Source organism: Cyclospora cayetanensis, unplaced genomic scaffold (genome assembly GCF_002999335.1).
Source record: "Cyclospora cayetanensis isolate NF1_C8 unplaced genomic scaffold, CcayRef3 CcayRef3_contig_74, whole genome shotgun sequence".
Taxonomy (NCBI): Eukaryota; Apicomplexa; class Conoidasida; order Eucoccidiorida; family Eimeriidae; genus Cyclospora; species Cyclospora cayetanensis.
The window spans coordinates 69,445-94,769 of record NW_020312745.1 but is presented as its reverse complement, the minus strand read 5'-3'; the positions used below and the strand labels follow the sequence as shown (position 1 = coordinate 94,769).

Here is a 25,325-nt window from a genome sequence, read left to right as displayed (position 1 = left end):
AAGACGAAAGTGGCGGCTCGAAAGAACCGTAGTCTCAGCGGTAAAATGCGTTGGCACAGCTTGAACTGTTGCTGCTCCAGTTGCCGCTCCTGCAGAGGCAACTCCTGCCGCGGCAGGCGGATGCCACCCCTCTTGCGCTGCTGCTGCTCTTGCAGCAGGCTCTATTGTGTTGCTTACCTGCCTCGAATCACCGAATTCACCATGCACAACACATATGTATCTGACTAGAGTTTTTGGAGCTTAGGCGTTAAAAGTCCTTGTCCCAGTCATACTCGTCTTCAAGCTCAAGACCCTCGTCTTCCTCCAACTCCAATCCACCCTGCAAGCAAGCAAGAGGAAATGGCAAAGAGACACAGCAAAGATGCCCCCCTACGTTGTGCTTTGCGAGAACGCGCCGGAGGACCAGACTCAAACTGCAGGAAGACGTTCCCTCCCAGGCGTGAACGCGGGAGACAACGGCCCGCTGATGCTACGCAGCTTAAAAAGCCACCTCTTCCGCATCTTCTGCGTAGGTCTCCCCCTTTGGAAGGAGAGGAGGGGAGAGGTCTCTTCCTGCCAATCTATCCCAATCGAAATCCGAGAAGAAGGCGTGTTCCTTGATGTCCTGTGCCACGACGCATGCAAGCGCAGAAAGCTTCTCGCCGTCAATGCACGATCAGCAAGAAAGATCCCCAAGCACAGCCTGACGGACCAGAGCTTTCCCTTGAACCCTCCACCCCCGCACCTTATAGCCGTTGATCGAGCACCCAATTCGAACTTCGGGTAGACGGCAAAGCAGGCGCTTCATCAGATTAATCGCGTCCTGGTCTGTCACGTAGTGAGGAAACATCAGTTTGCCTAGAGAAAAAACGCGCACAGAACGAACCAGGAACTTGAGAATTCACGCCGACGTGCACATGCCCGTTCGGTACAAAAACACCCCGCTCCCATGCACCCCACACTTGCTTGAACGCAAAGCCGCCTCACCGGCAAGGATGTCTCGGAAGATCTCCAGCTGATCTTCTGCATCGTTGCCGAAGGGCAGGGGACCACACATGAACTCGTAGAGGCATACCCCAAAAGCCCACGTGTCTGCCGTCAGCGTGTATCCCTTGCCTGCGCACAGTTTTTTCAACACAACCCTCCGCTCACGCGTGTGCATTCTGCGCATGTATTCACGGAGTTTACCCTAAAGGGCCTGCCTGCGCTGCCCGCACTCGAAATCAATAAGGCGGCACCAATCGTCAGCTCCGCGACGGCTTGCGTGGCGAATCTTGAAATCGCTGTTGTCAGCTGACAGCAGCAATTTCAAGAGCCAAGTGGAAAGGAACAAATCCCAACCAACCTACCCAGAATAACCTCGGGCGCCATATAGTGGGGTGTGCCGACGAGTGTGTATGCTCTTCCCTGCATCTTCTTAGCACATCCAAAATCGATGAGCTTCACATAACCTGATTTCAAAAAAGCATGCAAACCACCATACGCCATGCCACGGGGAAGGGAGGCCCCACACCGGCTCCGAAGGCGGTTGCGTGCAGCAAACACTCTCAATTTCAAGCGTCCCTCGCATGAATGGGAAACGGGGATACTTTCCGCAACAATCGCCACACCACACGCGACACGCAGCACCCGTGTGTGTGCGTGCGCAGGCTGCTGCGTCATCACCGAATGCTGCAGCTCTGCCCGAACAGCCACATGCAACGCGCACGCACATGAGCCAGCTAGCTAGCTAGCTAGCTAGCAAATCTTTGTTGAATCCTCCTACCTTGCGAGTCCAGAAGAATATTTTCGGGCTTCAGATCTCGATAAGCGATATTCCTCTCGTGCAGGTACTCTATGGCCAATACAATAGAGGCCAAGTAGAACTGCGCCTGGTATCGCCCTGAGCGAGGAGCAGCGCACACGAAAGGGGTTGCTTTTGAAGTGTTTTTGCGGTGCGTGCGTGCGTCTGCATCAGGCTATCCTCGCTGGCAGCATTCGACATCGCGTCCGTGCAACTTCGCTTCTCCGTCTGTCGCAGCGACTGCGAAAGCCTTTGCAAGAATGCAAAGAAGTCGCATCTCCCGACTGCTCTCAGGGAGGCCTGGCTTGCTCTCCAGCCAAGACTGCATTGTCAGTCGAACTGCCTCATGTGCCTCATGCGTGGGGTTGGGGTGTATTGAAAGGCCTCTCCGAAGGCAGTCGCCTACTAGGTGCTGGTACTGCAGCCGCCGCTGCCCTTCTCCTTGCATGTACTTCCTAGCTACAAAACTGCCAGCACGACTCTGGTGCGGCTCGAAACTCACCCAGCAACCCCAGCTTCCGAATGGCATCGTACAGTTCTCCCCCCGTTACCAGCTCCGTGAGGAAATACAAAAACTCCTTGTCCCTGAATGTTCGGACTAAGCCGCACACAGCACAATCCGCAACCCCAGAGCGCCATGCCTCACAACACGCACGCATGCAAACAAACACACAGACACACACACAAATACACACACAAATACACACACACACACACAAATACACACACACACACAAATACACACAAATACACACACACACAAATACACACACACGCACACACACACAGCAGCACCGACGCCCAAAAGATAGCCCCTTCAGAAGCACCACATACAAGTCATGCGCCGATGTTACATCACAAAATTGAAAAAAAGCCTCCCTCCCTCCCCCCTACCCGCTGCGTACCAAGCCTGATGATGAATGGATGGTCGTTCTCTGCCATGATCTCCCTCTCAAGGCGAATGTGATCCTGCTGGCTGAGTGCCACCACACTGCGCCTTGAGACGCATTTGAGAGCATAACGGATTTTTGTTGGGATGTGCTGCACCAATTTCACGGTTCCGAACGTCCCTGAAAAACGCATGTCGTGCAGCACACACACGTACACACACAAACACAAACAAACACCTAGCGGATGCCACCCCTGTACCCCGCCGTGCATGCAGGGCAGAGGGAGGAGTGAAGTGCGCTCTGTCCCCTGCCAAAAAAACAGCCTGAACTCAATCCGCCTCACCTCGGCCTACAACCCGCACGACCTGCAAATCTTTGAACTCCACTTTTGTGTCTTGCATGCGGATGCGCTCCTCCAAGTGGGTAAGCATCGGGCCCTACAAAATGCATGCACAGCCTCCATTTTTGACCCTTAAGCTGTACGCGTAGCTGCCGTCAAAGGCACCGCTTCCTCCTGGCAAGTGTCTATAGGTGAGTGTCTGTGCGTGCATTTATGTATGTATGTCTCGGTGTGTGCAATGTATGTAGGTATGTGTTGGTGCGCATTTATGTAGGTATGTGTTGGTGCGCATTTGTGTAGGTATGTCTTGGTGTGCATTTATGTGTAAATATGTGTTGGTATGCATTTATGTCGGTATGTCTTGGTGTGCATGTATGTAGATGTGTGTTGGTGTGAATGTATGTAGGCATGTGTTGGTGTGCATTTATGTAGGTATGTTTTGGTGTGCACTTATGTAGGTAAGTGTTGGTGTGTGCAGTTATGTAGGTATGTCTTGGTGTGCACTTATGTAGGTAAGTGTTGGTGTGTGCAATGTGTGTAGGTATGCGGTGGTGTGCATGTATGTAGGTGTAGGGTGTTCGGCGCGGAAAGCTTGCGTGTATATAGTAGTTGGCCTACTCGGACGATCTGGAGAAAAACATCTTTATCAACAACCCAGAGATCAACTTCTGCACTGTTTGCAGCCACAGTTGCGCTTCTCCTCTCATCATGCAGAAGAGCCCTTTCCCCGAAATAATCGTGACGCCCTAGAGTTCGGACGCGCTTGTCTCCCTTGATGATCGCAACTTCCCCCTGAAAAAATCCGCACACCCCATAACACACACAGGCCGCGCACAACACGCATCTTGCAGCTGGCTGATCGCTGTGTGATGAGAAGGGGTGGGTGGGCAAGCAAGCCAGGCGGGATTTTCCCCCATCGTGACTGCACTGCATTCTTGTTGCCCATTCAGGCCGATTGTCAGAGCTCAGACGGCAAGCGCATGCACTGCTTGCGCAGGCAGCAGGAGCCAGGCTGACGCACGAGCTTAATGATGAAGAAACGAGAACCGATTTCGCCTTCCCGAATGATGGCTTCGCCGTGGGTGTATCTGCGCAAAAAATGCCCCGCATCTCTCGCAGCTGGTGACGGCAAGCGCACAACTACGTGGCAGCTCCCAACTAAGCAGCAAGAGAGTCAGTTGATGCTCTAAGCCTCGCTGCGGAGGGAAGTGCACAGCGTCTGCACGCGTGGCTTTGCGGCAGCAAATGAAACCCTAGGAGAAGAGAGGGGGAGGGGCAGGAGGCAGGGGAAGGACGGAAGGAGGGAGGCGAAAAAAGGAAGGAGGGTACCTGACAGTTTTGAATGCTCTAATGAGAGTTTGCGTCTGCTGCTCGGAGAGGTATCTGAAGATGTACATCTTCTTGGTGATGGCCAGTTTGTTGTTGTAGTCAAGAGTTTCGTCAATGTTATGGCCTCCAAGGGTGGCAGTGAGCGCGCTAGCGGTCAAGAGCGCCAGCTGCGCACAGACAGCTCAAGCACAAAAAGCATGAAGCTTGAGAAGGGGGCAAAAGCATTCCGTAGCAATCTAAGGCACGGCATGGCAGCTCCCTCCAGAGGCTGCAACCAACAAGGCCGGTGGGAAGCGTCTTGTTATGAATTCTAGACGGCCTTTGCATGTCGTGCCCAAGCTCTCGAGTGACGAAACTCGGCGAAACGCTCAGAGATACAGCCGACAACTGCACAAACATGCCTTGGTCGGTCCGTTGCTCTTGACGCAGTGCTCAAAGGCCTTGTTAGGAGCCAAGACATATTCGTCCCCAAAAGCCTGCCCCCTTTTGAGGGTTTCGATTAAGTGGGCTTCTAGATCCTGCTCCCCGCTGCGAGCTCCACCCGCCTTCTCTGCGTAGCTGAAAACAGATACTTCGCCTTCCAAAACGAAGAAGAAGCGGACCCCCTGAGCTGAGAAGAAGGCTGAAGCGGATGCCTGCTACACAACGCGCACGCGATGAAATCTTCCAGAGCACACTCTCCACGGTACAGGGTGCACGAGCCTTTGGACGCCACGACATTTCCCAATGCTTGAACCCAGAAACACCCTCCCGCAAACAGACACGTGTGAAAAATCCTCTAACGAGCAGGAGGACGCGCTGGTAGCAGCAGCAGGGATATGGGCAAAAAGCGGCCTTCTACAGACACCTTCAGCGCCAGGACGCTTAAAGAAGCTTACTTTTGTGCGATTCTCCCGATCCAATATCGTGTAATTCTCGGGGTAGTCTTTAACCACCACAGACTCGATAAGATTCCCCAACTGGTCAGCTGGAAAGGATGCAAACACCTTGCTCTGCTGCAGCGCTGAAAAACAAAAACACACCGCCCCACAAGGAAGGCGTCACGACACAGACATGCACACAAACACGCACACAAACACACCCTTTCAGGAAGCAGCCTGCGCATGCACAAAAGGCTTCTCTGCACGGTGCAGCACACACATTTCCCATTTCCACAGCTACGTGGCAAAACCCCCCCAAAACGCTCAATCTCTACAATATATATATATATATATATAGATATACATATATATATGTATATATATACATATATACATGTATATACACACATATACACACGTGTCAATTAAAGGACTGCGGTTTTTGCGAAGGCGTTTTTCTCCCCAGCGGCCGCATCCGCCTCCACCGTTTCTCTGATTTTCAGATACCTTTCCGCATCGGTGAGGCACTGCCCGCTAAAGCGTGTCGATTGTATGTGCGACAGCTCGCGTTCGTACGATGGCTGAAGGTCTACGAATCATGCGTCCTACCTTCAAGCATGATATTCCTGAAGAGCACGTGTTGCAAGTTGCCCAGCACACGATCCAACAGATCTCTTCCGATGGATACGCAGACAGTTGGTTCCTGAGCGGTGATGGTAGCGCTGCGAGGCTCGTCGTAAAGCAAAGCCCTCTCTCCAAAGTAGTCTCCACGCTGCGGCACTCCAAGAGAAGCAGCCAACAAAGGCGCCACCACTCGGCACGCGCACAGACGCCCCCATGGCAAGCCACGCTTTGTTCGACTGTACATGGCTACACCCTGGGGAGACGGTTCCTCCCCAGTCTCCCCCCCCGATCGACCGATGGCTAACTTGCAAAACTCGGATTTCTTTGCCCTTGATCGAGACGAGGGCTTTGCCACTCTTCAAAATGTACAGCACGTCGCCTTTCTCCCCTTCCTGGACGATCGGCTGGCCCCCCTGGAAGGACTGCACCACGAGCGCGTTGGTAATCTGAACACCACGCCAGACACACCAAACCGAGAGAACAACCCACCCCCTTTCACGCAAGTCTATCTGCTGTTCGCGCCGACCAGGGGACGAGAATGCGCATGCGCCGAACGCCTACTTTCTCCGTAGACTGCCGCCCTCCCACCCTCCTTCGCAGAAAAGACACCCGCAAGCACCTCCTTACCACATTCTTTTGCGCTTCCGTCAGCATTTCGAAAAACTTGACCGACGCAAGGAACTGGCGATTTTCAGCAAAGTTCCTGCTGCTGAGCTGCTTCAGCGCCTCCCTGTGCATCGAACAACACCGAGGCAGAGCGAGACGCAGCCCACGTGCACACAGACGCCCCTTCGGAAGCAAGCCCCCGCAAAAGCTTCCTCCATGCCGCTACAAAGTCGAACACAGGCGCGAGCGATCGCGGCGCATGGGCGCAGGGCGATCGCTGCAGAGACACGCCATCTTGTCTACACTGCCAACAACTCGAGCTGAAACTTGCAGCCTCCACCCTTCAGCACCTGAAAACCTGTCGTTGAACCCCCCAAAGGGCGGCTTCCGGGGTGTGCGTTCTGATGGTTGCTGTTCTGGCAGTGTTGTGAATTAGAGCGATCTCTCCAAAAGCCTGCCCCGTCATGACTTTGTTGACGACTTTGTCGTTGACCAGCACCTAAGACGAAGCGAAGGCACCCACGCAAAAACGCAGTCTTCCCCAGCAGCGCGCGTGCATGCACCCGTCCCTTTCTTCAAGCCACCAACGCGCGACAACGCGCGAGAAGGAACGAAGGAGGGAGGGAAGGGACGGGCGGGCGATCTCGGAATGCGCCTGCGCAGTGGCTGGCTGTCGACGCGCGCGGAAAAAGCCACACACATCGGCGACGCAGTGCACGCATCTGCCGGCGAGAAAGCGGAGAGAGAAGTGCGCCTGCCTAACTTGCCTCAAATTCCCCGCTATGCACAATGAAGAAATAACTTCCTGAAACAGAAACCAGCCCACAAACCTTTCTTCACCCTCTTCTCCAAGAACTCGCCACGTTAAACCCCAGCGCGCGACACTCCCACCGCTCCCAACATCTAAAGCCGTTGATCGTACCGCTTTCCCCCTGTTGCGTAACCACATCTCCGGCCTTAAAGGCGAAGTATTCGACTGCATTCGCGAGGGCGTCCACCTCCGCCTCGTTCAAGGAAGAGCACACCAAGTTGCTTCCCAAAGAACTCCGAATCAGAACGAGATCCGAAGGAGTCTTCTCCCTTTTTTCCAAGTGCCCCTACACCCACATGCGTGCAAGCACAGGGGAGAAAGACACGCCACTCTGTCCGCAGGCACATCTGCCTGCCTGCAGCCAAGGCAGCAGCACCGACTCCAAGAGGCACAACTCGCCATGCCACAACAATGAAAAGCAACCTACAAGGAGCCTCGCGTCTTCGGCTTGCGAGTCATCCTTGTGCATAATCGCCTTCTGCGCCTTCCTCTCGCCTCCGCTGCGGCAGCAGCAAACACAAACACACATACAAACACACACATACACACACACATACACACACACACGTACACACAAACACACACATACACACACACATACACACACACACATACACACACACATACACACACATACAAACACACACATACACACATACACACAAATACACACACAAATACATACCCCTTCCCCCGAAGGCAGCCCATTGGCAAAAAGGCAGCAGCGGAAGAAACAGCAACACGAAAGCCGCACACGCCTACAACACACGGGTAACACGAAAACGTATTAAGGGGCCTCTTACGTCTTAACAACCACCGCTCCCTCGACATGATGCGGTGGCTGAGAAGCGACTTTCGACTCTTGCTGCATCCTCTGCTCTCGCTGCTGTTGATCAAGCTGCTGCTGCGCCTCGGGTGTGCCCGTGCTCGCAGTCGGCATTTCACCCTTGTTAGCGGCTGCGGCGCTAGAACAAGACGTTTTCCTCTCCCTGACGACAAACAATCCAACCCGAAAAAAACCCATCCAAAGGGTGTAGCACTCCCTCCGGAGCTGTTAATGCCCTCCGAGTGCGCATGCATGCACACACACACGCCGACAAAGACCAGGTGCCACGTTTCATAAGCCTGGAAAGCTCAAGTTCTCACACTTGTGCAGCTTCAGCGGGATAAACTGCAGCGCCGCTCTGATCGGTGGATTTGTTGGCTTCAGCAGCCGGCTGCTCTTTGGGCTCCGGACTTCTGCACGCAAAATCGCCGTTTTAAAAGAGGAAAGAGCAGCGTAAAAACTTTTATCGACTTTCCATCGCAGAGGTGTGCGCTGCAAGCAGCAGCGGCAACGCCATGAAACAAGGCCATGTCTGTGGCATCCTGAGATGCAAGGGCGGAGCGGCTGCTTCTCCTGCTTCTTGCATGTGCGCTATCAGCACCAGCAGCGGCACCAAAAGTATGCGTAATTCTTCTTCTGCTGCTGCATGTATTATGCTTGCCAATGCCTAGCTGCTGCTGCATTCCCTAAGACTAAATATATGAGAGAGCACGGAGAAAAAGGATTATCGCTGTGCAAGCACACTTGGCAGACCGATACATATCTTATGTCCCCTGTTGTGTGGCAACAGCTCCAGGCGTATACCAGCTGCATTTCCTGCTGCTACGCGTGGAGCTGTTGCCATATATGCGCAGACTGAAAGGCATTCAAAAAAGCCGAATCCACTCACCGAGTCTGCTGCTGCGCCTTTGAGCCGCATGCGCCCATTTTCAGCTAAGACTCCTCTACAGGCAGCAGAAGTCGCTGCTGCTGCTGCTGCTGCTGCAGCAGCAGCAGCGTAACGGAACACCAGACCTGTACACCGCACGCCGCTATAGTGTACAGAGCTGGTGGTGCCTTCTGCACTGCTGTCACTGATTTTCAGCGGATGCGCGGCGATGGTGCTTTAAGCCTCGTGCTGCTTCTCTGCTGTCCGTCCACTGGCACGCGCATTCACATTGCGGAAGCCCACGGATGAACCGAAGCCAAAGCTGCTGCTTTGCTGAAGAATCCGATACAGCGGCGACTCGTAAAGCCGCCGCTCGTGCACGTCCAGCTTGAACCGTGGAGCGCTCGTGCTAAGAAAGGGAGTGGGCAGGCCTCTGGCGTGGTTCTTTGGGAAGCTGTGCTGCCGTTGAGTAGGAGGCTGATGCATATGTTGATGCTGCTGGTAATGTTGTGGCTGCAAAAAACTGCAACACACGATCCAGCAGTAGCATTACGGAAGCGACTAAAAGCTCCAAGGTGCCGCTGCGTTGCTGCCCCAGAGGATGCTGCTGCAGCTGCAGTTCGTGCAGCGACACATACAGCGGGAAGACTCTAAAAGAGGTGCTACGGGTCAAATAGCGAGAGGTCCACACACCCCGAATGCCTGCTGTTGCTGCTGCTGCGGCTGCTGCTGCACTGCAGCAGCAGCAGTTTCAGCAACAGCAGCAACGAAGGTTGCTGCAGTCGCAAAACCGCCTCAACCGGTGGAAATAGAGTCACATATATCGTAGAAAATTATACACTTTTTGCTGTTGCTGCACAAGGGGTTGTTGCTGGCGAGAACGGCGGCTACTGTTGCTACTGCCGCAGCTGCCGATGCCGCGCTGCTGCTGCAACTCTTCCAGTCCGTGTTTTGCTACGCTGCTTCCAAAGACCTTGTTCTGTTGCCACATTAACAGATGCATCATTTGAAGAGAGGACCCAAGTATCTCTCGGAAAAGCCTTAAGCAATAACGATTTACATTGTGAGTGACACGGCCATTGCCGGTCTACGAGTAGCGGCGAGCTTAGCCTTCCCTTGGAAGGAGAATCAACGATGGTGCTGGCGCTGCCTAGGAGTTTTCTCCCAGTATTAGAAGCCACGGTCCATTCGGAGCTCGTAATTCAGTATTTTGTCGGCATGGCATGCGGATTAGCATTCTAGTCCCGTTGATCTGGCAGGCGTTGCCCCTTCGACTTCGAATTTTGTTCATAGACACCCTAGTAGTCCCCCGTAGCGTATCTGCATGTGTCACACAGCCATGTTTAACGGCTTTCTGAGTGCTATCCGAAATAGTGCACTTTATGGCTCTCAGTTTGGGGATTAACACTGGCGATGTCTCTCCTCAAGAAGTAACTAGGCGCTCCTACAGGTAACGCAACCCACAGCAACAGAACTAGCATGTGCAACTGGAGCAGCAACACCACCAAACACAGTGGCAATACGAGCAGTGCAACTCACAACGGAAACGGTGGAAGGAAAGACAAGACCAGCAGCAAGAAGGGAGCAACAACAATGGCAACAACGACCCTATCAACATCCCGAGCAAGCTCGGCATTACTACTATATTCCTCCTCTGCGGTCCTCGATTTAATGTAATTTGTTTGTGCCACTGGCCCCCTGTGGAGTCTGAGCCCCTGCTAAGGCTTTAAAATTTATGAAGGAATGGCGAGTCTCACTGCCTGCTAAAGCCTTGGCCTTAGGAACTGAAAAATCTCCAATCTCTCTCCGGCGAGCTGTAGACCATAAATCGAGAGCTTAACCCAGGGTCAAACACTCGCAAGTGCCAATAGCCTTGAACCAGTACAATCCATGGTGAAAGTTCTCTGTGTAGCTCTTTAAAGAAACTCTCATTATGGCCACACCTCCCCCGATCTCCCCATCTCCACCCCTGGTCCCCCCATCTCCCCGTCAACCCGAACCCACCGCCTCCAATTTTCTCTATTTTTCCATCCTATGTGGTTACGGCATAAAGTTAAAGGTGGCTAGAGGCCATATTGCTGCAAGCCCATAGCAGTTGAACATTTTGTACTGGGCTACACAGCAACTTCGAGCACGAGCACAGAGTCTCCGTTCCTGTGGTTTTGAGCCAAATCGACTCTGCAACAAAGCGCAGCTATGGCATGCCTAGCTCATCAGTTGGCTCCCCACTACTTCTCAGGAAGGCTCGCTAGCGCTGTTCAAGCTGCCAAAATGTAGGTCTACCATTTAGAGTAACGGAAAGAGGGCTGGATGTCAGCAAAGAAGGAATTCTTGTACGACAGTTACGGCACAGGGCAAGCAGGATCAGAGCAGGGACCGCTATGTTGTTGTGGCCAAGTCTGACTAGCTGCTTTAGCTCTGCTCTGTGTGCTTCTCTTATTCTAACAGCGCAAAAAGGACGCGCAGAAAGCCACCACGCGGTTGCAGACCGCATGGTAGTTCACGATGCAGCAAGCTTTTCAGGACCAAAGGCACTTCCAAAGAAGGCTGCCCGCCCACCACAGGCGCCAGACTTCCAGTGCAGCAATGCGACGCTGCTTTTTGCTGCTAGGAGTTGTGCAGTAGAGATGCTGCCGCTGCATATTAGCTGCTGCTGCTGTCTGTTCATTGGAGCGTCGCGGTAGGGGAGAAGACAACCCTAGCAGCAGCATGCTGGGCTGCTGCAATAGTCCTTCTGTCTGCAACGGAGGGAAGCGCCGCAAGTGGCAAAAACTCGTCATCGCTGCCAGTGCTTTCTTCGCTAGCTGTCAGGGGCATGGGATGCAGCCCATGCTGCCGGTGTGCCGCCTGCGCTGGCCGTTGATGCTGGTCAGTCCACGGAGACGGCAGCACAGCGCATCTTAAGGGAGATGCCTCGTCGCTGCTGCTGAGGCTGCTCGCTCCTTCCTCGGAGCCGATGCTGACACTGCTGCATCTGCTGCGGGCCAGTGCTCCGCCGGTGGCAGCAGCAGCAGGCAACTGGTCTTCTTGCAAAGCCCGCTGTGCATCGTCCTTTCGCGAGTCGTCGTGCTGCAGCTCTCCCTGCTTGACGACCGGAGAATGCCTCACTTCTACCTGCTTCTCGTGAGCAGCCTCCCGCTGCTCCGGCTGCATGCGTTCTTCCTGCAACACCGCGGGTGGGGCTGCCGGTGCAGCAGCACTGGCTGCGTCTGCGGGAGCCTCCTGCTGCTCCTTGCCGTCTCGCTGATGCTCTCGATCGCACGCGGCGAAGAAGGAGTCGCCTCGCGGGCTAAAGAGAGCCATCGCCTCTTCCCAGGGAAGAGACAGCAGCCGGCTTTGCAGGCGCTGGGGCCCAGTGTGTCGCTCAAAGGCAATTGTCGTTAAGTCAGCTGCGCCAGCCCCTGCAACAGCAGCAGCAGCAACAGAAAATATTCTTCACAGTCACGCTACACACACCGGCGCCGGCGAGAAGTGCACCTGCCGCAACCCAACGTGCACCAGGCGCCAAATCCGTACCCCCCGTCCAGCCGTCCTTAGAGGGCTTGAAGAAGGGCAGCAACTGCAGCAGCTCGGGACGCTGCTGCTCCTCCGGAAGCAGCAGCACCCCACAAAATCCAACTGAGGCTCGCTGCACCACCTGAAGACGCAAGCCACACGCATTGCACATCCTGCCAGGCGTACTAGGCCTTCCCGCTCGCCGGATCGACACAACCTGCGCATGGGGGCTCTTAGTCGTTTCGACAAGCTGGTAACCTCAAAAAGCCAAACCCGCCTTCTTTTTCTACCCCCACACACTTGGTGCAGCAGCTCTCTCCATGTGATGTGCTGAGGTCCAGCGGCTTCTCCTCTGCGAGCCGTGGCGGGTTGCAGTCGGCGATGTATCGTGGCGACTCGGTCCTGAAGAGCTTTTCTGCGAGGCTCGGTGGCTTCGGAGAGAAACACACTAGGAGGGCCCCCCTGAAGCGAATCGCGGCAGCACAAACGGCACAACATGCGCTACTGGCTGCAGAAGCCGCAGCCGCCTCATCACCAGAGACAGCCCAGCCCTCTGCAGCGGGAGCATCCCCCTGCCTGAGGGAGGCACCCACAACGCCTCGTGAGGCTAGGGCCGACTGACGAGGTGATTTTCGGCTTCTGCATTGCGCGCAACTTCGAACAGGAGATCCGCGATGAGCTCAACGAAGTCACGCGACACTTGGAAAGGTGCAGCGGGGGGGCCTGCCGAGGAGGCTCGCACAGTCTGCACTTCCGCAGAAGCAGCTGCTGCGGCTGTTGTTGCAGGGATCTCAGCAAGGACTGACAAAAGGCTTTCACCCGTAAGGCCAAACGCAGGAGTGGAGGCGTTCACCGCCTCATGCTGCAAGCACACCGCGAATCGCGAACCGCCCCCCCCTCCATAAACACCCCGAAGACGCCTCGCAAGCAGCACGACGCTGGGGCATCCAGACTGCACAGCCTCACGTACCACTCTACGGTAGAGGTCTTCCGTCGGACGAATATCCTCCGCATGCACAAATTCCTAACAACGCAGAAACACTGCAGCAGCTACTGCAGGGGTGCAGCTAGTGCAGGGGTGCAGCGACTCCGGCAAGCTCGCGCCGGGGGGTCGCTACGGCGGCACCTGGCAGGGAACTTGGCGGAGCACGATTTACGAACAACCACGGCTCACTGACTGCAGCAGTAGCCTTTGCAGTTGAATAGAAGGAGCAACAGCAAACGCAACAGCCGTATCGACCCACAGCATGACGCACAGTCAAATGGCTCTTCGAGAGAACACCCCTCTCCTTCAACACCAAAAGAGATACTCGCAGTGCAGCCTCAGGGCTTGTATCCTGGGGGTAGTCTTCTAGACGCAAGGGACCTCCCGCGTAGTCTATGTGCATCGCTGTCAAGTCTCGCAGCTGCTCCTGCTGCTGCTCTTCCTCCTGTCCATCCTTTTGCATGGCTGCATCCTGCTTCAGCTGGTGCTTTGTCGCCTCTTGCTGCTGCAATTGATGCTCTTGCTGCGGATATGCTGCCGTGGCAGAAGAAGGCACTTCCTTGTCTTCGTGCAACTGCGGTGGCTGCTGCTCATCTTTCTGCTTTGCCTGGATCTGCTCCTGCTGATGATCATAAGGAGGCTGCTGTTTTGCTGTATGCCCTTCCTGCTTCTTCTGCTCCTGCTGATGATCCTGATAATCATAAGGAGGCTGCTGTTTTGCTGCATGCCCTTCCTGCTTCTTCTGCTCCTGCTCATGATCCTGATGATCACAAGGAGGCTGCTGTTTTGCTGCATGCCCTTCCTGACCCTTCTGCTCCTGCTCATGATCCTGATGATCACAAGGAGGCTGCTGTTTTGCTGCATGCCCTTCCTGACCCTTCTGCTCCTGCTGATGATCCTGATAATCATAAGGAGGCTGCTGTTTTGCTGCATGCCCTTCCTGCTTCTTCTGCTCCTGCTCATGATCCTGATGATCACAAGGAGGCTGCTGTTTTGATGCATGCCCTTCCTGCCTCTTCTGCTCCTGCTGATGATCATAAGGAGGCTGCTGTTTTGCTGCATGCCCTTCCTGCTTCTTCTGCTCCTGCTGATGATCCTGATAATCACAAGGAGGCTGCTGTTTTGCTGCATGCCCTTCCTGCCCCTTCTGCTCCTGCTGCTGCTGCTCCTCTTCCTCCTGCTGCTCCTCCTCTTCTTCCTTCTGCTGCTCCTCCTTCTGACCTTCCTGCTGCCGCTGCTCTTTCTGGCGGCTCTGGTGTGGGTGTGTTTCGTGATTCGAATTTCGCTTTGGTGTCGGCTGCACTTCCAGCTCCAGCGGACTATCTCCGTCCTGCTGTGGCAGCTGCACTGCTTGCTGCTGTCTCTCCGTCAGGCCTAAAGGCCTCCCGGGTAGCTGCAGTTGAGATAGGGTGGCATGTGGCGTCGCAGGAGCATGCGTCGCATGAGCTACTTGCACGGCTGGTTGCTGTGGAGGCGCTTTGTGCAGTCGCCATTCTTGGGGTTGCAGGAAACTTGGTGAGCTCTCATCTCCGCTCGTGAATTCCAGCAGCACCCGTTCTGCTTCTGTTGGACTTGTTGCAGCTGTTTCTGCTGCCGTCGCTTCTTCAGACGCAGGCCCCTGGAAGGCAGCAAAAGCCGCAGGAACGCCGGCAGCAGCAGCAGCACGCGAAGCAGCGCCGTGCAGCAGCAGCTGCAGCTGCTGCTGGTGCTCCTGCTGCTGCCGCGGGGAGGGAGCTGGTGTATCTGCACAGTGAGCATCTGCCGGGTGTCGCAGCTTCGGCAGCGCACTGAGCAGGCCGTGCTCCTGCTGCAGCTTGCACTGGTCAGCGTGCAGCCTCGAGTGCCCCTGTCGCTGATGTGTTTGCGCTAGATGGTGCGCCTGTTTTCGAGCTTTGAGCTCCTGCAGGTGCCGCTGCTGCTGCTGCATCGGTGAGTCTTCAGACTGCTCGGCAGGCCCTCGAGAGACATGCGTGTCTCCTGCAGCTTCGGGTGTACAGGCAGACTTGGCGGAGCTGGCCGCTTCGACAACCGCCGATCCAGTCGCTGCTGCTGTCGCCGTAACTGCAGGGCGTTCTCCACTCATTCCCTGAGTGTGTCGTGCGGCAGCAAAAGTCAATGCCGCTGCAGATGAAACGTGTGCATGCGATACTCTTGGACTCGCTGCCGTGTTTTCAGCTGATGGCAGCGCTGGGGATCCGAGATTTGCTGCTGCCGCTGAAGGAGCTAACGAAGACGCTGCTTCCTCCACGAATCCTTCTGTGCTCCTTGCTGCTTTCTCGGTTGCTGCTATTGCCACGCCATCCGCCAAGGGAGGCGTAGACGAAGAAGCAGCATGGATATCACCTGCAGCAACCGCCTCCCCAACACTGGCAGACGCAGCATTGCCAGACCCCCCCGCAACAGACACTGCAGCAGCAGCCGCTGCTGCCGCTGCTGCTGCCGCTGCCGCACTAGGAGACGTAGCAGGGGAAACATCATCAGGCAACAAAAGTTCCCCCCAACCGCCGCTGAAGGCTGTGGTATTCTGCTGCTCTCTACATTTGTCCATCTGCGCCAGGGTAAAACGCGGCACGCGAGCAGCCACGGTCGCACTGCTGCAGTTTCTGCTGTCTCCGCTGCTGCTGCCGTCTTCGCTGCATGCAGGTGGAGCGGCGAGCGATGCTCTTGCTGAGCCCGCTGCCGGTGCACACGCCGTCGCTCGCGGCAAGACTTCCGGCTCCGCTGCTGCTGCCGGCCTTGCGGCAGCGTCGGAAGCAGCAGCAGCAGCAGCAGCAGCAGCAGCAGAAGCAGCAGCAGGGTGCAGCTGCTGCAGCACAGCCTGCACCACTGCATGCACGAGGCCCTCCACTTCCGCGGAGGCCCCACGCGTGAGCGCCTTGTGCTGCTGTGCAGCTGCAGCAGCTGCAGCAGCGGCTGCAGCTGCTGCAGCTGCTTCGGCAGGGTAGCGAGTAGGACGTGGACTTCTCGGACTGGCAGAAGGGGGAGCAGCAGCAGCAGATGCTCTCTGCTGCTGCTGCTGCTGCTGCTGCTGCTGCTGCTGGTGAGGCAGCAGTCGCGGCGACTCCATGCTGCATCGGGGAGATGCCAGGTAGGCTCTTGCAGCGGCTGCTGCCGCAATGTCATGTTGGAGCGGCTGTACAACGCGCAGAGACTCAAGCGTGCTGCGAGGCGGAGGGAGAAGCAACGTCTTAGCCGCTGTCGGCGCTGCTGCGGGCGCATGCTGCATGCCGTGCTGCGGCATGGCGTTCTCCGCAGGATGGTGCTGAGAGCTCCTCGTCCGATCGTCATCCCCTGTCTGTGCTGCTCCTGATGCTGCTGCTGACGATGCGTTGCTGGCATATCCAATGGATCTGCGGTGCTGCAGCGGGAGAAGCGTCGAGAGGGTGGCCCTCGGGGTGCTCAGGTAACTCTCCGCCTGCTGATGCTGCTGCTGATGCTGATGCTGCTGCTGATGCTGCTGCTGCTGCTGCTGATGCTGCGGTGACGGCGTCGGCAGCTTCTCCCGCACATAAGACAGCACCTCCCGCAGCAAACCATCCAGCTTTTGCTGTTTTTCCACGTATGCATGTGCTGCTTGCAGCTCCAACGCTGCAGAGAACACAGGGCCAGTAGCAGCGCTGCTATTGTTGCCGAAGCTGTCAAAATCGACTCCATCGGCGACTGGTAGCGCTGCCTGAGCGCCTGCTGCTTCCACGTGCTGCTGCTCCAAAGTGTGCTGCTGCTTCAAAGTGTGCTGCTGCTCCTGTTTTTCCTGCTGTTGGTTTAAAGTGTGCTGCTGCTCCTGCTGTTGGTTTAAAGTGTGCTGCTGCTCCTGCTGTTGGTTTAAAGTGTGCTGCTGCTGTCTTTCCTGCTGCTGCTTCAAAGCGTGCTGCTGCAGCCTCCACGCGGTTTTGTTGATGAGCGCATCGAGCGAGTTGGCTGCTGCGAGTTTCATACGCGTCTCCTCATCTGGCTGCTGTTGCACCTGCTCCCTCTGAGGCTGGTGCTTCTGGCCGTCCAATAGCTGCTGCCTTTTCTTCTCGTAACCGATAACTCTCTCGCGCACAACTACTCCTACTCCTCCTGCTGTTGTTGCTGCTGCTTCTGCCGCTGCCGCTGCTAAGGCCAGTCCCTGGGGAGGCTGCGAGTGCAGCAGACGTCTCCGTCGCAGAGGCAGTCGCCGCTGCCGTTCTGATATTGCTGCCGCTGCATCAGAAGCCGAAGGAGCCACTGATGCTGCCGCTGCTCGACGACTGCGCTCCTTAAAGCCTGACGCACCGCAAAGCACTCACCAAACCCCCAAGCCGTTAGCTTCATTAGCCCGCAAAATCGATGCAACAACTCCCCGCCTCTTCGAACGCAAACATCTGAATTCCCTTTCTGCAACCAGCCTGCCTACCTCTCCACGCGCGTTGCAGCACAAGCGCAGCGTCTTGTTGTAGTTGCCGCCTTGCAGCAGAAAGAAGGACTGCAGCAGGGTTGCTCTCGCTGCTTGTCTGTCGCTGCGCATGTAGCCATGATGGCTGTGATGACCGCTGTTGCTGCAGTTGCGGCTGTGATGGGTGGGAAAGCCGTTCCTCCTGCTCCAAGCCACGCTGTTTATGCAACTGCTGACGCACCTTATTGTGCTGCTGTCTACTCCGCGAGACGGAGAGAGCTCTGTCCCTCTGGGTTGCTTTGGGGAATGCTGGCGTGAGCCTTGTAGCACGCTGTCGCTGCTGCTGCTGTTGCTGCAGGGTGTGCTGCTGCTTCTGCTCCTGCTCCCGCTGCTGCATCTGGCGCTGCTGCTGCTCCTGCTGCTGCTGCAGGATGTGCTGTTGCTTCTGCTCCTGCTCGTGCATCCGCTGCGGCATCTGTCGCTGCTGCTGCTGCAGGATGTGCTGCTGCTTCTGCTCCTGCTCCTGCTTCCACTGCTGCATCTGCCGCTGTCGCTGCTGCTGCTGCAGATGCCGCGCGAGCCGCAAGCGCCTCTTCTCGGAAAGACGCCTCAAATTCTCTTCCTTGCGTTTGCGTTCTTCCTCTTTCTGGTGTTGCTGCTGCTGGATCTGCTGCTGCAGTGATACACACACAGAGGATCGCGGAAGGTGACGAGGCGCCATGGGCTGCTGCAGCCGTTGCTGCTGCAGTTGCTGCTGCTGCTGTTGTTGTTGCTGCTGCTGCTGCCGCTGCTGTTGTTGTTGCTGGTGCTGTTGCTGCTTCAACGGAGGCATCGATAACTGGCGCAGCCGCTGGTACAAAGAACGGTCTAAGAGCTGCTGCTGCTGCTCCTGCTGCTGCTGCTGCTCCTGCTGCTGCTCCTGCTCCTGCTGCTGCTGCTGCTGCTGCTCCTGCTGCTCCTGCCCCGCTTGTCGCTGTGTCAGACGTGTGTTTGAAAGTGTGGCTTGGGGACTGTTAAGTGGCTGCCGCAGCTGCGGGTAGCGCAGCGGTTGTAAGGGGAGCTCCTGCTGCAGCGGCTGGTCAAGGAGTCGCTGGGAACATGTGGCATTCTGTTGCTGCTTGTGAGTCGTCACCGTTTGCTGCTGCTGCTGCTGCTGCTGCCATTCAGAGAGCTCCTCTTCAGAGAACTCCTCTTGCCCCTCCTGCCTGTCAAGCTGGTGCTGCAGCGCCTTCTGTTGCATCTGCAGCTGCAGCCTCTGCATGCGCAGTTGCCGAAGCATGAGCTGTTGCTGTTGCGACTCTTCTTGCCGATGTGGATGCTGTTTCTCGGTTGCAGCATCGCACTCGTCTCCTACGCTGCGGCACTGCTTCATGGCTGCCTGCAGTAGCACACCTTCCCGACTATCCTGCTTCTGCGAGCTGCGCCGCAGCAGCTCGTTGGGCAGATGCCGTGACAGGAAGTCTTGCTGAGCATCGGAAGAGTCAGGCAAAGGCGTCTCATGAAGCTCATCAGGGTTGTCTTGCTGCTGTACATTCAAAGGTAGCAGCTCACAAGCAAGAGACCCCGCTTTTTCTATCCTTGCGTGCTTCGTTTGGAGCGCTTGGTGGTGTGGCTGGTGCACCTTTTTCAGCTGCTGTGAACGTGGCTCCTCCTGTATTTCCGGCGGCTGTTGTGAGCGCTGCGTGTCTTCTCTGCAAGCCAGCCTCTCAAGGATCTGCTGCTGCTGCAACCTTAGTTGCATGCGCTTCTGCTGCAACCTGAGGAGCAGAGCCTCCTCATCCTCTTCAGAGTCATGCTGCTGCCGCCGGTGCTGCGCCTGCCGTGAGCGTGCAACAGCAAATGTTTTTCCACATATGACTCTACTACTGCCAGCGGACAGCCGCGCAGCTGAGTGCCGCTCCTGAGGCTGCGGCTGGAGCTGCTGAGGCAACACTTGCTCCTCTTGCTGATTCATTGCAAGTATTGCTGGTCTCTCCAGCAGTCTCTCGATACTGATGAGTCGATGCTGCTGCTGCCCAATCCGAGGGGCTCAGATTAAGGCCATCATCCCCAGCAACGGCACCCGTGCGAGAGAGCTCCAGCACACTCAGACTACAGAGCAGTCTTCTGAATCAAGCCTGCCTGCCTGCTCTGTCCGGCTTTTCTATTGGATTTTCCTGGTCTTGCTACCGCCGTGGTTGCTGCTCCCGCTGTGCAGAGGGGAGCATGCCACGGTCTTCATCGCAGCCGACGGCTCACCCCCCGACAGCCCCCCGCCTATTTCTGATGGGCTCACAGTCCGGTGCCCTCGCTTCTGTTTTTTCACCAAACAATCTAGTGCCCGTAATAACATTACTATTTTAAAAGACACAGAGCAATATGAAACGGAATACAGCGGTAAGAGCACCGCTACCCCCGCCACTGCTGCAGCCCCAGAGAGTAAACACCCGACCCCAGCCCCAGGTGGTTCCTGCCCCTGTAAGTTCCCTTGAGGAAGCTGCAGAATGGCGTGCCTTGGTTCACGGTTTCTGGACACGCTAGACGTGGATGGTGTGTAGTGCTTCAAAAGGAAGAGCACTGCGGTTGAAAAGGGGTAAACAGTTTTAAGCACGCGATTGCATGCATCTGACGGTCGAGGTCACTTTGGGCCTTTTTACCGTAATACTGCTGCTAGTGGATTCATGGGAGGCTTCTTGATACAACTGATTTCAGGCGAATCTACAGAGATCCATAGGATCGCCGAAGAGCCGCCTGGTGGGTCTTTGATACGAAGCTGCCCACCAGCGACTCCCACCTAGCAGACGTAGCAATACAAGCTGTCCCGGATGCAGTGCCTGTATGTACAGTAGCAGACGTCGTTACATGTGAAAAGATTTAGAAAGACTGTATCATTTTTAGGGGTCCGCGGGCCCGGATGTCTGAGGCGACCCTCGAGCAGTCTGAACAGGTGTCGGCTTTCAGGCGGCCCTGAAGCCCCGACAGAAGGCTCACGCAGACTTCATTGTATATATGAAGAGAGTCGTTCCCGCAGTACATGCGCATCCAGCTTCAGTCCCGCGCCTTTGGCACGCAGGAGGAAGTGTTCCGCCATCACACGTTGGAGCACCTACTGTAATTAGTCTTCGGCAGCTTAAGGTTCCCTTGCTGCTTTGTGCTTTTCTCTGAGGGAGTTCCTGACGTCATGATGGAGGAGAAAAAGGAGGGGAGTCCTCTGGTGGAATGGGCACTTCAGAGGGCCTTTGCGGCCTTTGGCACAAAGCAGGGGGCCTGGCATAAGTTCAAGAACTCGTTCGAGTCCGATGAAACCAGCATGTAAGAAAAAGCGCACCAGTTCCTGAATCTCAGACAAATGAAAGCCACACTATGCACGCAAAGAGCACCTGTACAGGAAATGCATGCTGGTACACTCATGCTGGCACTCCGAAAAAAGGTACATATCCCTGAGCATGCGTATTTGAAAGCGTCGGAATTCGGATAGGGACTCTCTCTTTGAGGACCACACTCACATCAAAAACTAGTCATAACCCGATTTCTAGATTTCATATGGTTAGTTCCAGCAAAGCTAGGCAGAGGAAGGGGCGACACAGAAACAGCCCGCTATTCCTACTCCCTATATCAAACCAAACAATTAGAATGCCAATCGACTTGCTGACAGCTAGGAAGACAATGTATCTACGCGTTCAAATCACGAGGGGGCACTCTATCTGGATTTTCCCTCGAAAAATTTGCAGGCAATACGCGTGCTGTACTCCACAAAGCCCTTGAATGCAATCTCTCTACCAGATCTACTCTACTCCCACGTAGTTTAACCAATGGGTACCTCAGCTAGGAAAATACTTGAGCCAGCCCTATATGATCCCCGAGTCCATTAAAACTCGGATGCGTCCGCTGGCCAATGTGCCCTGGTCATGGACCGGCAACTGTTCTATCACCAAAAATACCCTTTGGAGGCAATGAACAGGATTTTAACTGCAAGGCTCCCGTAGAGATCTATGTTGCCAGTCATTTTTCTTTGAAGGGCATCACTTGAGACAGAGTGTAGCGCGCTCAAAAGGAACGCCAAGCTCACGGGTTGCGTGTTAGTGTGTACGCATCAATGTGTACTGTGCTAACTACTATGTTGATGGGCCGACACTGTTACAGCGTCTGAATAGCACCACGATGCTGCACTGTAATATACGCTATGTGCACAGGCACAAAAAGAAAGCACAGAGAGCCACACAAACCCGCACACAGCACCGCAATCCGATAAATAGCCACGGGCACTCACGCAATCAAAAAAGGACGAAGGTATTGGGGACTTTAAAATGTTGTCTGTCTGCTTATGCAGGCGGGCAGCGCGTGCCTTCTTCTCAGGAGGCGAGACCTCACCACTCGTGTTTCAGATGGGCAGTACAAATGAGACAGCCACGGCCTCGTTACTGCAGCATCCGCTGTTCCGGGGAAAGCGAAAAGCCTTCTTACTGCTGAAGATACAAAGCGAGGTCGAGATCACTCCTGTAAGCTTCTTTTACTGCAGCTGCTGCTACTGGTCCCCCGACTGCTCGTACTGTGCTTTTGCTGGTGCATTGCCTTTTGGCACCACTGCTTTCGCTCTTTTAGTCTTTCGAAATCCGCTGTAGTACCTTTTGGGTCAACGAGAACTCATAAATTGTGTGGCGGCTGCTTACGCCAGTTGTAAAAAGCACTTTAGTCAATGCTCTTCTGCCGCGTGGGGGCTTAAGTACTCTCGTCTCCAGCAGTCGCTCCCACTTCTAGTACTGGAAATGTTTGTAGGCAAGGACGCAATGGTAGGACGTTTCGTAGGGCTGTGTCTAGCTGTGCGTCTGCTACCGCGCAAGTGCTGCGGCTGCCCCCCTTGCTGCACGTATATGCTTATTTATGCAAAAATGCCATGTTCATGTACCTGCTGCTCTACTTAATTGTTTCGATTCTTGACAAAAGCTGATACACTATAATGCGTAAAGAGATGAATGCTTCCGTCTCGACACGTCAGCATTTCACGGCATCTGTAGTCTATTTTCATAACCGTCTTCGATGCTAGTTGACATATACATATATGGCATGTCCAAGCTCTTAATCTGTAGTTCGCTCGGTTCCTTTTGCATCCAGCTGCGCAGCATGCGCATTCAGTAAGTCAAGTGTAGTCAGCTGCTGAGTTATCGCTGCAAGTATTCCCCCTAAACGGTTCGCATCCGGCAATGCAATATCCACATATAAACGGCGTGATGTGTTTCTCGCTGGCGTGTTGCATACACTACATTATACATATATACTTTTCGCTCCATGGCTTTCTCAGGATTGTTGCTATTTGCTTCCCGCCCTCGTTTCGTATTTATATCAGTATTCCTTACAAGCAAGAATAGCTGCGTCGTACGTACAGAGCGCACACTACATGTGTAGATACATGTCTCTTGTCTGCGTGTGTGAATGATACTTGTCAGGCCAACGTGAGCAGATGCGTGATGACGATGGAGGTGTGCCCCAACATGTTGGAACAAATGAGCCTCCTCTGCAAAGACATTTACCTACAATCACTCTGTCAGCTCATCAAAAGAGTCAGTCCCCACAGAATATCTTTAAAGTGGATTCAGTCAAGTCAGGAAAAAGGAATGTGCAACGTATATCTAAAACCAACCCCTTGTCTATCCAAGAGGCACCTGAGTGCCTTTTGTCGAGAATCCACACTGAGGGGCTTGCAGCCACTTAGGCTGGTGGAGACGTGCGTAGGTTGTTTTTTCTCCTTGTCACAAATGATAGCATATATGAGCAAATACAAAACTTGTATGATGTATGCGTAGATGGCTCGGTCTCCCCCAAATGGGATGGACAGGCCGCCGTGTGCACTCACGAGGTCTTATTGGTGCCTACATATCCACGAACTGCGCCATTTTACATTTTTTGCAGTAGCAGAGGCATGCGAATCAGCTTACATGTTCTTGTGTTAGCTGGCTTGCAACAAAATATTGTATAATGTAGCTCTCTGCAACTTTGCATACCCGTGGTTGGCTAGTGCTCTGGCGTAAACAGCAATAGGTAAGCAGCCGTGTGCATTCAGGACGACTTGCATCCTGTTGCCTACAACAGCAAAGAAATACTGCAGAAGTACAGTAGTTTTTTGGCCAGGCTCCAAGTAACGGCAGGGGCAATCAGTGGGCAAGTGGTTCTGCCTGCTCCCCCGGAGGCGGTGACAGGGGACATAACCGACACCGAGAGAGTGCATCTTTACGAAGAGTGCCTCCTGCTGTGGATGAAGCAAATCAGAGGCGTCCTAGAAGGCAATCCAGGGCAGCCGCTAGTAGAGGGTAAGTCAGGAGTGTAGCATATGAATATAGGCCTGGATGGGTACTTTTATTACAGGTATTGGGGCATCCCTCTATCTTAGTTTTTTACAACATTATGCACAGTGGTCGTTCTGACAATACGCAATGGAGGGTCGGCTTAGGCATTCATTTATATGGTAGCGCCGAACATCTACGTCAATGCCGATCATTTAAAAGAAAGAATCACCAAATATCCCGACCAACACTGTGTGCGCATAAGGCCAAGCATACGGCTTGGATCTACTTTTCCATTCAAAGCAGGAACGTTGATAATGTGTACTTCTATAAAGTATAAACACGTGCCCAGCTACTTTACGATTAACTGCACGCCATGCGCCAGCTATGCGTGAATGAGCATGTATGCACAAGCGAATACACACATTTTGAAGTGGATTTATTTATAACCAGCACAGGAAACCTCTATTATGCGTCTGTCTTTACGTCACTGGCAATCCAGTGTCCGCTGGTACTGAGTTGCTGCTTTCTCTGCGGCTCTGCATCTTCGTCAGGACGCAATCCGGAACCCGATGAGGAGATCAGTTTCTGGACAGAACGGGCCACTGCACTACATGGTTTGAGTGAGCAGCTGCAAGCACCCTTTGTGGAGCAAGCTAGTGTAGTGTTGGAAAACAACAGCAGCACCTATATGCCCGCCTTCAAGAGCCTACGACAAGATGTCGAAGCGGCCAGAGAGGAGGCTGATGAAAACGCACGATATCTAGCAGTCCTCCAGCCGTGGTGAGGAAAGCAATTAATCTGTTTTCTCTTATTCCTGCGTTTGTTCCTTATTTTCCGGTTTCTCCACAATATATCTCTCTCAGATGGCATGATGAGTTAAGACTGTGCATCCTCCTGTAGAATTTAAGTTGACCACTCAGCCGAGCGCCGTACCAACTCATTTAGAAGAAAAGACATTTATGCTGTTTGTTCTGCTCAGGATAAAGAAGCTGACGGATGAGACCGCTGCGCTGTCTACTGTTTTGGAGACATTTGAACCTATCTTCGAAATTATTCTGCTAATTTGGCAACATTCCAGCTTTTACAACAAACTCTCCCGCATTGTGGTGCTCATTCGTCAGATTTGCAACGCAGTAGTCAGGCAAGCCATGCGCTATATTTCTGGCCAGGAAGTATTCAAGCTCTTGCAGCAAGAAGAGCCCAAGGAAGCGCTTGAGAAGCTCGCCTTTGCCTTGGAGGTAATGCACGCACTGAAATACACATTCCGCTATTCTCCTGTACCAATGTTTACAACTGATGTTAACTGTTGTAA

At 54.4% G+C, this 25,325-nt stretch overlaps 4 protein-coding genes across 4 annotated transcripts in view; 1 reads left to right on the top strand and 3 right to left on the bottom strand.

The window, feature by feature from the left end:
- Positions 1 to 247: 247 nt before the first annotated feature.
- LOC34619864 (cGMP-dependent protein kinase egl-4) lies at positions 248 to 8,975 on the bottom strand. Its single transcript, XM_026335595.1, has 25 exons — positions 8,938 to 8,975; positions 8,369 to 8,461; positions 8,040 to 8,211; positions 7,908 to 7,980; positions 7,650 to 7,717; positions 7,334 to 7,508; positions 7,179 to 7,216; positions 6,762 to 6,910; positions 6,433 to 6,535; positions 6,111 to 6,251; positions 5,791 to 5,953; positions 5,200 to 5,324; positions 4,723 to 4,956; positions 4,322 to 4,488; positions 4,014 to 4,080; positions 3,611 to 3,784; positions 2,996 to 3,089; positions 2,668 to 2,832; positions 2,265 to 2,360; positions 1,745 to 1,861; positions 1,329 to 1,430; positions 967 to 1,095; positions 725 to 837; positions 491 to 604; positions 248 to 319 (listed from the first exon to the last, which is right to left on the bottom strand). The coding sequence occupies exons 1-25, from the start codon at positions 8,973 to 8,975 to the stop codon at positions 248 to 250; spliced, it is 2,982 nt and encodes a 993-aa protein (XP_026191380.1).
- Positions 8,976 to 14,715: 5,740 nt separating this feature from the next.
- LOC113146894 (antifreeze protein Maxi-like) lies at positions 14,716 to 17,141 on the bottom strand (the record flags this gene model as incomplete). The annotated part of the gene is made up of 6 exons (XM_026335594.1): positions 14,716 to 14,890; positions 15,322 to 15,762; positions 16,054 to 16,199; positions 16,392 to 16,424; positions 16,756 to 16,891; positions 17,131 to 17,141. Coding segments are annotated over 6 exons (942 nt in total), but the record flags the coding sequence as incomplete, so codon positions are not given.
- Positions 17,142 to 17,995: 854 nt separating this feature from the next.
- LOC113146893 (ice-structuring protein 4-like) lies at positions 17,996 to 18,502 on the bottom strand (the record flags this gene model as incomplete). Its single annotated transcript, XM_026335593.1, has 3 exons — positions 17,996 to 18,010; positions 18,122 to 18,343; positions 18,479 to 18,502. Coding segments are annotated over 3 exons (261 nt in total), but the record flags the coding sequence as incomplete, so codon positions are not given.
- Positions 18,503 to 23,203: 4,701 nt separating this feature from the next.
- Positions 23,204 to 25,325, top strand: part of LOC34621455 (dynein beta chain, ciliary) — a 28,419-nt gene continuing 26,297 nt past the window's right edge. Inside the window, exons 1-4 of the mRNA XM_026335609.1 lie at positions 23,204 to 23,313; positions 23,814 to 24,037; positions 24,565 to 24,793; positions 24,993 to 25,251. Coding sequence (XP_026191394.1) covers positions 23,204 to 23,313; positions 23,814 to 24,037; positions 24,565 to 24,793; positions 24,993 to 25,251 — 822 coding nt within the window. The remainder of the gene's footprint in view (positions 23,314 to 23,813; positions 24,038 to 24,564; positions 24,794 to 24,992; positions 25,252 to 25,325) is intronic.